The 14875-nt window shown below is 40.8% G+C and overlaps 1 protein-coding gene across 1 annotated transcript in view; it reads right to left on the bottom strand.

The window, feature by feature from the left end:
• Nucleotides 1-4353: 4353 nt before the first annotated feature.
• Nucleotides 4354-14875, bottom strand: part of LOC132230206 (fetuin-B-like) — a 29694-nt gene continuing 19172 nt past the window's right edge. The window contains exons 6-7 of the mRNA XM_059687305.1: nucleotides 5693-5776; nucleotides 4354-4814 (exon numbers count right to left, since the gene is read on the bottom strand). Of these exons, the coding sequence (XP_059543288.1) occupies nucleotides 4485-4814; nucleotides 5693-5776 (414 nt within the window). The 3' untranslated portion in view covers nucleotides 4354-4484. The remainder of the gene's footprint in view (nucleotides 4815-5692; nucleotides 5777-14875) is intronic.

Raw genomic sequence — 14875 nt, 5'->3', positions numbered from 1 at the left:
CAGGGTAACAAAAAATCTCATGATGGTAGTAAAGAAGATAATTTTATTTTTATAAAGATATAGTCTAGAACAGCCGTGGGCAAACTACGGCCCGCGGGCTGCATCCGGGCCATTTGAAATGAATAAAACTAAAAAAAAAGGACCATACCCTTTTATGTAATTATGTTTACTTTGAATTTATATTAGTTCACACAAACACTCCATCCATGCTTTTGTTCCGGCCCTCCGGTCCAGTTTAAGAACCCATTGTGGCCCTAGAGTCAAAAAGTTTGCCCACCCCTGGTCTAGAAGCTAGAAGTTAAAATACATAAAGCAGAAATTAGATATATATGTGTAGAAATAGATTATAATAATGGTGGTGGAAAATTTTTATATACAGCTATAAATTTAAGATAGACCAGACCTACTTTGGGAGGAAAAACCAAGATGGCGACATAGGTAAACACCGGAGATTGCTGCTTAGCACAACCACTTCAAGAATACAACTAAAAGACAGAACAGACATCATCCAGAACCACAGGAAGACTGGCTGAGTGGAAATTCTACAACTAGAAGGAAAGAGAAAAGCATACAAAGACTCAGAGGAAGCGCAGTGCGGAAGTAAAATACTAAGGTGCAGAAGTGCATGCGGAGTGGGCTGGCGGCTGAGGGCACGGTTGTTGTTTTCAATCGGGAGGTAGTCTCAGGCTCTAGGGACCCAGACTCATACGGGAGAAGCGGGACTGTCTGGCATCAGTCGGAACTCGAGGACAGCTTTCTCACCGAGGGGCTTACAGCAATTACCGGGACATTGAGAAACAAAGCCTCTGAGGGCAGGACTGAGAGTGGCCATAACTGCAAGCCCCGCCCTGTTGATCCCCTGGGACCCACCCTGCCCAAGCCCTGCAGGGAGGCTTTTGCTGGATAGCCTCAGGCAAAGGCTAGATTAGCACCTCCCTAGATATCCAGGAGCCAGGAAGCCCAGAGGTCAGAGTGGGACATTCCACTTTGCAGCTCCATGGAAACATAAAGGACACACTCAGGGGGCAGACTCAGTGAGCACCAAAGCCCCATTGAAGCAAGTCTTGCCCCAGATGGGTGTCTCCAGCACAGAAGTTCTCCCACGGCAGACACAGCTGATTCTCACAGCCAATTGGCCTGGAGGCCAATTCCTCCCAGTGATACCTACAACAATCAAGGCTTAACTACAACAAGACTGTGCACAAAGACCACAAGGGGGTGCACCAAGAGTGTCCTCCTCAGGTAATTGGGGAGGCTGAACTACTGGGCCCTAGAGGACACTTAGCACAGAAAACCACTGTATCAACACAGGGAAGCATAAAAAATGCAGAGACAAAGAAAAATGACACAAATGACAGAAATGGAGGAAAGCAAACTACTGGATATAGAGTACAAAACCACACTTTTAAGGTCTTTCAATAATTCTCTAGAAACTGCCGATAAACTTAATGAGATCTACAAGAAATCTAATGAGACCCTCAAGGTTGTGATAAAGAACCAACTAGAAACTAAGCATACACTGACTGAAATAAAGAATATTATACAAACTCCCAGCAGCAGACTAGAGGCTTGCAAGAATGAAGTCAACAATTTGAAATACGAAGAAGCAAAAAACACCCAACCAGAAAAGCAAAATGAAAAAAGAATCCGAAAATACGAAGACAGCATAAGGAGCCTCTGGGACAGCTTCCAGCACACCAACATCTGAATTATGGGTGTGCCAGAAGAAGAGAGAGAGCTAGATATTGAAAACCTATTTGAAGAAATCATGACAGAAAACTTCCTCTACCTGGTGAAAGAAATAGACTTACAAGTCCAGGAAGCACAGAGAACTCCAAACAAAAGGAATCCAAAGAGGACCACACCAAGACACATAATTAAAATGCCAAGAGCAAAAGACAAAGAGAGAATCTTAAAAGCAGCAAGAGAAAGAAAGTTAGTTACCTACAAGGGAGTACCCATACAAATGTCAGCTGATTTCTCAACAGAAACTTTGCAGGCCAGAAGGGAGTGGCAAGAGACATTCAAAGTGATGAATGCCAAGAACCTACAACCAAGATTACTTTATCCAGCAAAGCTATCATTCAGAATTGAAGGTCAGATAAAGAGCTTCACAGATAAGAAAAAGCTAAAGGAGTTCATCACCACCAAACCAGTATTATATGAAATTCTAAAAGGTATCCTTTAAGAAGAGGAAGAAGAAAAAAAAGGTAAAGATACAAATTTTGAACAATAAATACACATCTATCAACAAGTGAATCTGAAAATCAAGTGAACAATCTGATGAACAGAATGAACTAGTGATTATAATAGAATCACGGGCATAGAAAGGGAGTGGACTGACTATTCTTGCGGGGAAAAGGGGTGCTGGGGATGCAGGAAGAGACTGGACAAAAATCATTCACCTATGGTTGAGGACAGCGGATGGGGTGTGAGGGAGGAGGGTTGGGTGGGAACTGGGTGGAGGGGAGTTATGGGGGGAAAAAAGAGGAACAAATGTAATAATCTGAACAATAAAGATTTGATTTAAAAAATTTTAAAAAAAGAATTTTCTAGAAACCTCTGATAAATTTAGTGAGACCCTCAAGAAATCTAGTGAGACCCTCGAGGATATGAAAAAGGACCAACTAGAAATTAAGCATACACTGACTGAAATAAAGAATATTATACAGAGTTCCATCAGCAGACTGGAGGATCTCAAGAATCAAGCCAAAGATTTGAAATATGAAGAAGCAAAAAAACACCCAACCGGAAAAACAAAAAGTAAAAAGAATCCAAAAATATGAAGATAGTGTAAGGAGCCTCTGGGACAACTTCAAGGGTACCAACATCCGAATTGTGGGGGTGCCAGAAGAAGAGAGAGAGCAAGATATTGAAAACCTATTTGAAGAAATAATGACAGAAAACTTCCCCTACCTGGTGAAAGAAATAGACTTACAAGTCCAGAAAGCACAGAGAACCCCAAACAAAAGGAATCCAAAGAGGACCACACCAAGACACATCATAATTCAAATGCCAAGAGCAAAGGACAAAGAGAGAATCTTAAAAGCAGCAAGAGAAAAACATTCAGTTACCTACAAAGGCATACCCATATGACTGTCAGCTGATTTCTCAACAGAAACTATGCAGGCCAGAAGGGAGTGGCAAGAAATATTCAAAGTGATGAATAGCAAGAACCTACAACCAAGATTACATTACACAGCAAAGCTATCATTCAGAATTGAAGGTCAGATAAAGAGCTTCACAGATAAGAAAAAGCTAAAGGAGTTCATCACCACCAAACCAGTATTATATGAAATGCTGAAAGGTATCCTTTAAGAAGAGGAAGAAGAAGAAAAAGGTAAAGATACAAATTATGAACAACAAATACACATCTATCAACAAGTGAATCTAAAAATCAAGTGAATAAATAATCTGATGAACAGAATAAACTGGTGAATATAATAGAATCAGGGGCATAGAAAGGGAGTAGACTGACTATTTTGGGGAGGGGGGAGAGGGAAAGGGGTGTGTGGGTGTGGGAAGAGACTGGACAAAAATCTTACACCTATGGATGAGGACAGTGGAGAGGTAGGGGTGGGCAGAGGGTGTGATAGGAACCGGGTGGAGGGGAGCTATGAGGGAAAAAAAGAGGAACAACTGTAATAATCTGAACACTAAAGATTTAATTTTAAAAAAAGAATTTAAATTAAAAAAAGGTATATGTGTATGCCTATCTGTATCATATATAAACACAATATACATATACATATACATGTACATAATATTATATGTTTTCTACATCTCTTTATATTATTTGGGCTCTTAATTTATTCTCTGAGCAAAACTATTAAATAAGCTAGAAAACTCCCAAACTTGGGAACACTATCTGATTCTCTCCAGGCTTAGCCACGGGCAACTGTTTCTTCCTTCTACCCCCATTGCTAAGTGACTTTATCAAGTTCTGGGCTAGGAGACTATTTATACAGGTAAGAAAAAGAAAGTCCACCTTTAGGTTGAAGGCTGTGCAGACAATATCTGACCAATATTTAGTGTTGAAATAATTATGGAGTAGAAGGAGGATGAAACTATGTGATGAATCTCAGTCTCTCGGTGTCCTTCAATTTTTATCTCATTTTGATCAAAAGAATAACAATATGTTCTTGCTCAGATAGAGGAGGGCATTCCTAAGTATGACAGGTCCTGCATCAGAGACACTTGGCTAAAAGTCAGTAATCATTACAAAGGGAAAGGTGGAGGACATACGAGGCAAGTATTCGTGGATTGATATCTTGGATGGCTCAGAAGGCATGCAGCTCAGTGTACAAGTGGAGGGTGTGGTCTCATTTCCACTTCCAGCCAAAATGATGAGTCAAGAAGAGTCAAAAAGACACATTTTATTAGCTATTCTCTATTTCCAAGTCCTCTGTCTCTCTGTCTCCCTTCCCCACTACCACTCATCTCCTGCAGGGCAGAACATCCTCATGGAATCCTCTATGTGGTTCTCATGGTGGGAGAAGAATAGGGTTGCTCCTGGAGGCTTTTCCAGGACACTGAGCAGAGCGTTGTTCTTCTTTGGGGAAAGGTAGGACAAATAGCTTCTTAATCATAGGCCCATGGAAGAGGAAGGAAACATTGAGGGGTTCTCCCTGGGGATTTGTGGTTAGATCCAGGTGCACAGGGAAGGCCTCAGCAGGATCCATTTCCTGAGATTCTTCATCATCCAGCTCATGAAGGTACTGGACAGATCCGCTTAGCACATCTTTGGAGGGTGAGTGCGTAGGTTTTTTGTTTCTCTGGTAAACAGTGAATTTTCTCCTTCTAGGGGTGGGAGCCTAAAATAAAAATGCTTTCAATAAGGGAATGTTTTCTAGGGAAATCTCTTCTGTGGCTGGTACCAGGCTAAGCTGTTCTATGCCTTTCTGATGGAATGTTTCAAGGGGAGTCAGCTAGAGGGATGGGCCTTTGGTTAAAAGGGTTGTAAAGCAAAACAGATAAGGGCCAGGAGGAACCAGGAGTGGTAGAAGCTTGATAGCAAGCTTGATCCAGAGGACTTAAATGGCATATTCAAAGTCCCTTGTGGGCTGTCTCCCTGCCAGCAATAGCACCATTACTAATTGTTTAGGCTCTGCCAGGCCCAATACAGCACCCTTTATCCAGGTCTTCTCACTAATTTCTCACAAGAAACTGAATGAGGTAAGCATTGGAAGCCCATTCATAGATGAGGCAACCATGACTCAGAGAGGTAAGAATTTTCCCATGGTCACCTAGCTCATAGGTAGCAGAGCAGGACTGGAACCCAGGTGGCCTCTCTCAACCACCTTTCAACCATATCAAGCTGTCTCATATTAAGTGCTCAATAAATACTTCTGGAATGGGACCAACTATTTCCATGGAAACAACTTCTTCCATCACTTCAGGGTAAGGGTCTTTGGGACACTGCATTTAAGTTCTCAGGGCCTGAGCCATCCAAGCTCAGAGGTCCCTACTTATGAATGTCTTAATTATTCTGCAGGAAGTCATTGGGACTAAAACAAAGAGTGACAGGTCTTTAACTAGCTAGCCTATGGGTGTGACCTCAGGGCAGCCTAAATAAAATGGTGATCAGGAATCTTAGGAAAATAAAATGAGAGGATGAGGTAGGGAGAGTTAAAACATAGATATTCGGCTTTTTTTCTTCACAGAAAGACAAACAATTAGAATGAAAAAATACCTGTGATTGAAAGAAGTCACAATTTATATTGACAAGCTTTACTTCAAATCTTCGACGCAGAGTACCTCTGCAAATACCAACAGGCTAAAAAGAGAGAGAGAGAGAGAGAGAGAGAGAGAGAGAGAGAGAGAGAGAGAGAGAGAAGATACAAAATTGTTTGAGTTTTACAATTATCAATGATCATAAATGGAAATCAACTTGCTTTCTGCCTGAGTGCACAAACAGCCAAACAACATTTATATGCTACTACCATGCAATAGGTAGGTTCTGAGCCAATTATGTCTAGACTAGTCACATGGTGCATGGATTCGTGCACACTGAAAGAAAATTAATTAGAAGGTAGCTGGCAGGGTGGAACTGAACAAAATGGGCCAAAAATGCCCTGGAGCCAACTTCCTGTGGTTCTTCCCTGGCCAGCTGCAGCTGGGGTGGCACCATGGCTTGAAAGTCTGAGGAATGAGTGGAGTCCCTCCACCAGGTGCAGTCCCTTGGCCTGGCCTGCAGGGATTGGATCAAAACTGGCTCTCTAACTTCCCCTGAGGGGTTCTGGAGTGCAAGAGGGCACTCTGCAAAGTTGCTGTTGTACAGAGTGTGGAATGCAAAAGCAAGTGTTCAGTAAACCAGATTTGGGGCTGACAGTTCCCCAGTACCAACATAACCCACAACCAAAGGTGGAATCACACAGCCCCACGAGGAATTTGGTTCCCTCCTCTTTGGTTTCAGAGTGCATCACCCAAGAACCACTGCTGCCAAGTCACTGCAGCTTGGCAGCTCCTGCACACAGTGTCTGCCCCCTGGTGGTCAGTGAGCATCACAACGGCCAGTTGGACAAAGGGAGGAACACTTAGCATATTAGCCTTTTATATATATATAGATTATTGCCGGGAGCCGGTCCATGCTTGCTGTTTCAAGGGACCTGGCATATATGGCATACTGTTAATATGTTTGCTCACCTTCTTGGCAATATGTGTTTTAACCAAGGTCTATGAGAAAGGTTGTTTCCCCAGATAGGGATTTTCCCCTGAAGTTAGGGAAGGAATAAAACCCCTCAACTAAGTGCCAGGCGGGTAATTAATCACTTTAACTACGAACAATCATGCTTAAGCTACATAATCTTTACTCCCTGGAATGGAGATAAGAAACGCCCTAACCTTTGTAATAGAGATTGACAGGATTGAATCAACTGGTATAAATACAGATGTAACAAGACAGAAAGAGACAGAACTCAGAACACAGAACCTACACTCAGAACCTAGGCACAGAACCTATACAGAACGTTCTCTAGAGACAGAAGAACTTCGCTGGAGAGAACATGGCAAAAGATCTTGGACAGAAACTGGCCTCAGAACCTAGAGACAGAACCTAGCGAGAGAACATGGCAAAAGATCGTGGACTGAACCTGACTACAGAAATTGGCAAGAGAACCTGACTAGAACCTGGTAACTGAACATGGCTGGAGAACCTAGCAAGAGAACATGGACATAGAACCTGGCTGGAGATCCTAAGCAGAACTTCTCTGGAGATCCAGACCAGAACTTGGCTGGAGATCCTGGCTAGGCTGCTGATCAACTGAACACTGTCTCCATGTCCTTCCTTCTTCGCCGACTCCGTCCACACCTTTGGGGACCCCTGGACCCGCTGGGGTTGGACCCCGGCAGATTATCTCTCCAGATAACCACCTAAACAAGTCTAAATTGCCTCCAATGATGGAAAATTTAAAATTTCTTGAGGAGGAGGAGGAGAAAGAAGGCTGCCAACGTGAAGGTAGACTGCAAGATAGTTTGTGAGTAAAAGAATGAAAGGAGAGTGTGTGGACATATGTGGAGTGTATATTTGTGGGTGAGGAACAGCTGTACTCCAAGGGACTGTTGGGGACGAAGGCCCAGGCTCCCCTGAACGACAGCCTCCACTGCTGCTGAAATCTCTCCCAGAGCAACCAGCTGTGCCGCGGAGACCACACCATCTTGAAGGGGAGAGTGGCTATTATGAGAAGCCTATACATCCCAGGACTCTACAACCACAACACCCAGGGACCAGCTGCAAACTCAGGTACACTGGATCTCAGGCACGAATACAAGGACTCGGGTGAGCTCTGCACCTTCTTATGGAAAGGTCAGAATTCGCCTAGGGAAAGGTAAGGACTGTGATCCAGGTTGGAGAGAGAAATGTGCACAAAGGAATCTAGAGGTTCAGGAGAAGTCTGCACCCCACAAAATCCGCGGCCGTTGGGGCTAGCATGATCCGTGAATGTGGAAGGGGATCCGCAGGGCTGCTGGCAGAAGGGAACTCTAAAAATTAACCCATAGCTGAACTGGGCACAAAAAGTCAGCCTGAAATTTTACCAGTGTTCCAGCTGCTTAGTACCAGGGGGAAAAAGACATGCACAGAGACGTTCACAGCGTTGCGCACAGTGCCAGAGGGTAAAAGTTGAAAGTTCACACACTTACTCTGGCCCTTTTTTTCTCTTTAAATCCTTGCTTTTGATTACTAAGCCAAATACATAGGATTACTGGATTAGGGACACTCTAAGACAGCGGTTCTCAACCTGTGGGTTGCGACCCCTTTGGCGGTCGAATAACCCTTACACAGGAGTCACCTAAGACCATCCTGCATATCAGATATTTACATTACAATTCATAACAGTAGCAATATTACAGTTATGAAGTAGCAACGAAAATAATTTTATGGTTGGGTCACAACATGAGGAACTGTATTTAAAAGGGCCAGAAGTTTGAGAACCACTGCTCTAAGAGGTTGCAGGGGAAAGTTGTTTTTGTGGAACCTGGGGATCAGAGAGGGGAGTAACGATCAGAGAACCAAATCTTGGGCAGTCCAATCTTCCAAATCAGTATTAAGTGCCACAGGGAAAACAAAATCTAAATACTGGCTAGAGAGGACTTATAGCCCCAGAGGTCAATCCAGAAACACTGCCAGCCAGGGGTTGAATCACAAATTGACTCTTATGTAAACACAAATAAAGGAGCATAAGAAACAAAGAAATACTGCCTGCTTGAAAATCAGGACTGTGGCTTACAACACAGAGGAGCAGTGGAATGCAGGGAACTTCAATACTTTCCTGACTACCTGACAGGAAACTGATGCGCCAAACAGGACAGTAGTGGAAGTGAATGACCTTCACTACTGCACATTTTTATTTTTTCATCTTTCACTTAGGAAACGAATTTTTTTTCTTTTTCCCTCACTTGATTTTACCTTTATAATTACTATAATTTTATTTTTAATCACTATTATTACTACTACTATTTTACCTTTTTTAAAAAGTGTCATTTTATTTTCTCTTTATTTTATTCTATATTGGCATTAGTGCTGTGCATTCTAATTTTCATTTTTCCTTTAGCATAATTTTGCTCTATCTCAACTTTACCTTTATCCAACACTCTCTACCTCACTTTCCCCTTTTGTTGTCCTGTTTCTCTTACCCTATTCCTGCTTTAGATTATCGCTATTCCTTCTTTTTACCCCATTAAAAATTCACCCTACTTATATATCTAATTTCTGATCCCCTGCTCTAAGTCCATACATACTTCTCTGTTTTCTTTCTTCACTAGCCAAATTTTTTTCTCTCTTCCCTTTCTTTCGTGGTTGTTATTGTTTTTTTGTTTTGTTTTGTTCTAGGTTTTTTGTTTTATTTTGTTTTGTTTTGCCTTGCTTTCTCTCTGTCCTATTGTTGTTGTTTGCTTGATTATTGATTAGATTGGGGGTTTTTGTGCTTGTTTGTGGATATTGTTTCTTTTTTAAGTTTTTTGTTTCTGTTTGTTTTTTGCTTCTGTTTTTCCTCTCCTTTCTTGTTATTAGCTTTTGTTTGTAGTTTGCATTCATCTCTGGGTGTTTGTTGTTTGCATTTTTTGGGATTAGTGGTTGTTCCATTGGAGTTTTCTCCCCACATAAATAGTTTTGTTCCCTCCTTCTTTATTATTCTCTTTTTTTGTCTCTCTTACTTTATTTCCTTTTCTCAATATAATTTTGAACTCTTTTTTTTTCTTCTCCCCTAATTTTCTTTACTCTGGTGTTCACCTTTATTTGGGGTTATTACTATGAATACATTTGTGTTCAGTGCCTTGTGCATTGTGTATGTTGTGTTGTATTTTGTGCCTTTCAATGAATACAGGAGAAAGAGATCTACATAACCAGATACCCAGAGGAGAGAGATCATGGGGAGACAAAGAAACAGCCCACAAATAAAAGTAAAGAAGACATCACCAGAAAAAGAGGTAAACAAAATGGAGGCAAGCAATATGTCAGAGAAAGAATTTAGAGAAATGGTCATAAGGTGGATGAAAAGAATGGAAGACAAATTCAACAATATGTGTAAGAACAAAGAGGAAATGAAGAAGAACCAAGAAGAAATGAAAAATGACATTGCTGCTATAAAGAGCTCAATAAAAAGCATCAACAGTAGACTAGAAGAAGCAGAGGACCACATCAGTGAACTAGAAGACAAGGTAGGAAACAAATACCCAAACAGAGCAGCATCTAGGAAAAAAAAAACTTAAAAAACAAGAGGAGAGCCCAAGGGACAACACGAAACAAAATAACCTTCACATAATAGGGGTGCCAGAAGGATAGGAAACTTAGCAGGAGTAGAAAACCTGTTTGAAGAAATAATGACAGAAAACATCCCTGATATAGGGAAGAAAAAACTCACACAAATCCAAGAAGCTCACAGAGTCTCAAACAAAATGAACCCCAAAAGACTGACACCAAGGCACATTATAATTAAATTGGTAAACACCAATGACAAAGTAAGAATCTTAAAAGCGGCCAGAGAGAGACAGAAAGTTACCTACACAGGATCCCCCATCAGACTAGCGACTGATTTCTCAACAGAAACACATCAGGCCAGAAGAGAATGGAATGAAATATACAAAGTCATGCAAAAGAAGGGTCTGAATCCAAGAATACCATACCCAGCAAGGTTATCAATCAAAATTGAAGGGGAAATCAGGATCTTCCCAGACAAAAAAGGAATAAGGGAGTATATTACCACCAAACCAGCAATGCAAGAAATGCTAAAGGGTCTGCTGTAAAAAGAAGAAATAGGAAGCGAAGAAGGAACACAGGCATAAACAATAAAAATGGTGAAAAACAAGTACCTATCAATAATAACTTTCAATGTAAATGGATTAAATGCCCCAATCAAAAGACATAGGGTAACTGAGTGGATAAGAAAACATGACCCATATATCTGCTATCTACAGGAAACCCACCTCAGAAAAAAGGACTCACACAGACTGATAGTGAAGGGATGGAAAAAGATTATTCAGGAGAATGAAAATGAATAAAAAGCTGGGGTTGCAATACTTATATCTGACAAATTAGATCTCAAGGTGAAGGACATAACAAGTGATTAGGAAGGCCACTTCATAACACTAATGGGAACAATCCAACATGAAGAAATAACTCTGGTAAACATATACGCACCCAATACAGGAGCACCCAAATGCATAAAAAAAACTTCTGGAGGATATCAAGGGAGAGATTGACAGCAATAGAGTCATAGTAGGGGACTTTAATACCACACTATCACCATTGGACAAATCCTCTAAACCAGTGGTTCTCAACCTTCCTAATGCCGTGACCCTTTAATACAGTTCCTCATGTTGTGGTGACCCCCAATTTCATTGTTACAAATTTAACATAATTAAAGCATAGTGATTAATCACAAAAACAATATGTAATTATATATGTGTTTTCTGTTAGTTTTAGGCGACCCTTGTGAAAGGGTCGTTCAACCCCCACAGGGATCACAACCCACATGTTGAGAACCACTGACCTAGATGAAATGGACATATTCTTAGAAAAATAGAAGCTCCCAAAATTCAACCAAGAAGAATCAAAAAACCTGAATAGGCCGATAACTACTGAAGAAATTGAAACAGTGATCAAAAGTCTTCCAGCAAACAAAAGCCCTGGTCCGGACAGCTTTACATGGGAGTTCTGCCAAGCATGCAAAGAAGAACTAAAACCTATCCTCCTCAGACTATTCGAAAAAATTTAAGAGGAAGGCACATTTCCAAGCTCTTTCTATGAAGCCAGCATTACTCTAATCTCAAAACCAGATAAAGACACCACAAAAAAAGAGAACTACAGGCCAATATCCTTGATGAACATAGATGCTAAAATCCTCAACAAAATTCTAGAAAATCAGATTCAGCAATACATTAGAAAGATCATACACCATGACCAAGTGGGATTTATTCCAGGGATGCAAGGATGGTACAATATCTGCAAATCAATAAATGTAATATATCACATAAACAAACTGAGAGACAAAAATCACTTAATTATATTAATTGATGCAGAAAAGCATTTGACAAAATCCAACACCATTTCTCTATAAAAACTCTCAGCAAAGTGAAAATAGAGGGATCATACCTCAACATAATAAAAGCCCTATATAACAAATTTACAGCCAACATCATACTCAATGGGCAAAAACTAAACCCATTTCCCCTAAGAATAGGACCAAGACAGGGATGCCCACTTTCACCACTCCTGTTCGACATAGTACTAGAAGTACCAGCCATAGAGAACAGACAAGAAGAAATAAAAGGCATTCAAATTGTAAAAGAAGAAGTAAAACTGTCCATATTTGCAGATGACATGATACTATACATAAAAAACCCCAAAGACTCCATCAAAAAACTACTAGACCTAATAAATGAATTTGGCAATGTAGCAGGATACAAAGTTAACATCCAGAAATCTATGGCCTTTTTATACACCAATAATGAACTCACAGAAAGAGAAACTAAAAAGCAATCCCATTTACCATTGCACAAAAAACAATTCAGATACCTAGGAAAAAACTTAACCAAGGACATAAAAGACCTGTACTTGGAAAACTACAGGACATTGAAAAAAAGATAGAGGAAGACATAAACAAATGGAAGAACATACCATGTTCATGGGTTGGTAGAATCAACATCATTAAAATGTCCATACTACCTAAAGCAGGGGTCCTCAAACTATGGCCCGTGGGTCACATGCAGCCCACCGAAAACATTTATCCGGCTCGCTGGGTGTTTTTGCTGCCGCTGCTTGTCCTGCTTAGCAGCTGACTTATCCCAGGCCTGCAGTGCGCATGTGTGGAATGTCTGAGGGACAGTGAACTGGCCCCCTGTTTAAAAAGTTTGAGGACCTCTGACCTAAAGCGATCTATAGATTCAATGCAATACCTATTAAAATACCAATGGCATATTTCAAAGATCTAGAACAAACTCTCCAAAAATTCATCTGGAATAAAAAGAGACCCCAAATAGCCACAGCTGTCCTGAGAAAGAAGAACAAAGTTGGAAGGATCACAATACCAGACATCAAACTATATTACCAAGCCATGGTTCTCAAAACTGCTTGGTACTGACACAAGAACAGACATATAGATCAATGAAACAGAATAGAGGACCTAGAAATTGATCCAAGCCATTATACTCAATATTTGACAAAGGAGGCAAGAAAATACAATGGAGTCAAAACAGCCTCTATAATAAATGGTGCAGGAAAATTTGGTCAGATACATGCAAAGAAATGAAACTAGATCACCACTTACACCATACACAAAAACAAACTCAAAATGGCTAAAGGACTTGAATGGAAGACGGGAAACCATAAAAATCCTACAAGACTCCATAGGCAGAAAAACTGCAGATATATGTCATATCAATATCTTTACAGATACAGATCCTAGAGCGGGAGAGACTAAGGAGAAAATAAACAAATGAGATTACATCAAAATAAAAAGCTCTGCACAGCAAAAGAAACCATCAACAAAACAACAAGAAAGCCACAGCATGGGAGAACATATTTGCCAATATTATCACCGATAACAGTTTAATTTCCAACATTTACAGGGAACTCATACAACTTAACAAAAGGAAGATAAACCAATTAAAAAATGAGCAAAGGACCTAAACAGACACTTTTCGAAAGAGGACAGTCAGAAAGCCAAGAGACACATGAAAACATGCTCAAAGTCACTAGTTATCTGAGAGATGCAAATCAAAACAAAAATGAGGTATCACCTCACACCTGTCAGAATGGCTATCATCAACAAATCAACAAATGACATGTGCTGAAGAGGATGCAGAGAAAAAGGAACCCTCCTTCACTGCTGGTGGGAATACAGACTGGTACAGCCATTGTGGAAAACAGTATGCCACTTCCTCCAAAATTTAAAAATGGAACTTCCATTTGACCCAGTCATACCACTTCTAGGAATATATCCAAAAAAACAGAAACACCAATCAGAAAGGATATATGCACCTCTATGTTAATAGCAGCACAATTTACAATAGCTAAGATTTGGAAAGCCTAAGTAGCCTACAGCAGATGAGTGGATTGAAAAAAACAGTGGTACATCTACACAATGGAAAACTACACTGCCATAAAAAAGAAGGAATTCTTACCATTTGCAGCAGCATGAATGGAACTGGAGAGCATTACGCTAAGTGAAATAAGCCAAGCAGTGAAAGAAAATACCACATGATTTCACTCATTTATGGATAATAAAGAACATTATAATCTGATGAACAAAAAGATAGATACAGAGGCAGAGAAGCATCAAACAGACTGTCAAATTACAGCAGGAAGGCTGGGGAGTATTGGCGGGGCGGGGGAGGTAAGATATCAACCGAAGGACTTGTATGCATGCATATAAGCATAACCAATGGACACAAGACACTGGGAGGGACAGGGGGTGAGGGCATTGGGGGGGGGGAGGCCTGGGAAAGGTCAATGGGGGGGACAAAAAAGGAGACATATGTAGTACTATTTGTAATACTTTAAACAATAAATAAAATTTAAAAATAAAACTTCTTGAGGAACAAACTTTATTAGAAAATTCTTTATACAAAGTGGAAATCTGTGTCTATAGACTGTGTATCTCTTGGCCTTATTTCTACCCTTGGGTTGAAAGGACAAAGCCGAAACATACTCCCCTCCCTCTCCCCTATCTTGCCTTGTAGGGCTGGGCCCTCAGCCCAAGCCCCCTTCTTTTCTGAGTGACCACAAGAATGCCAGTATTGACCTAACTCCCCCAACCACCACCTGAATGGACCAATGAAGCTCCAGGAATGCAGCTAAGGTCCTGATAAGGCTATAGTGGGGGACAGCCCAAGCCTCAGAATGTGCTGGTCACTTCCTGACCTTTCTGCTGTAAGACCC

Source organism: Myotis daubentonii, chromosome 3 (genome assembly GCF_963259705.1).
Source record: "Myotis daubentonii chromosome 3, mMyoDau2.1, whole genome shotgun sequence".
Taxonomy (NCBI): domain Eukaryota; kingdom Metazoa; phylum Chordata; class Mammalia; order Chiroptera; family Vespertilionidae; genus Myotis; species Myotis daubentonii.
This window is presented reverse-complemented; position numbering and strand designations above follow the sequence as displayed.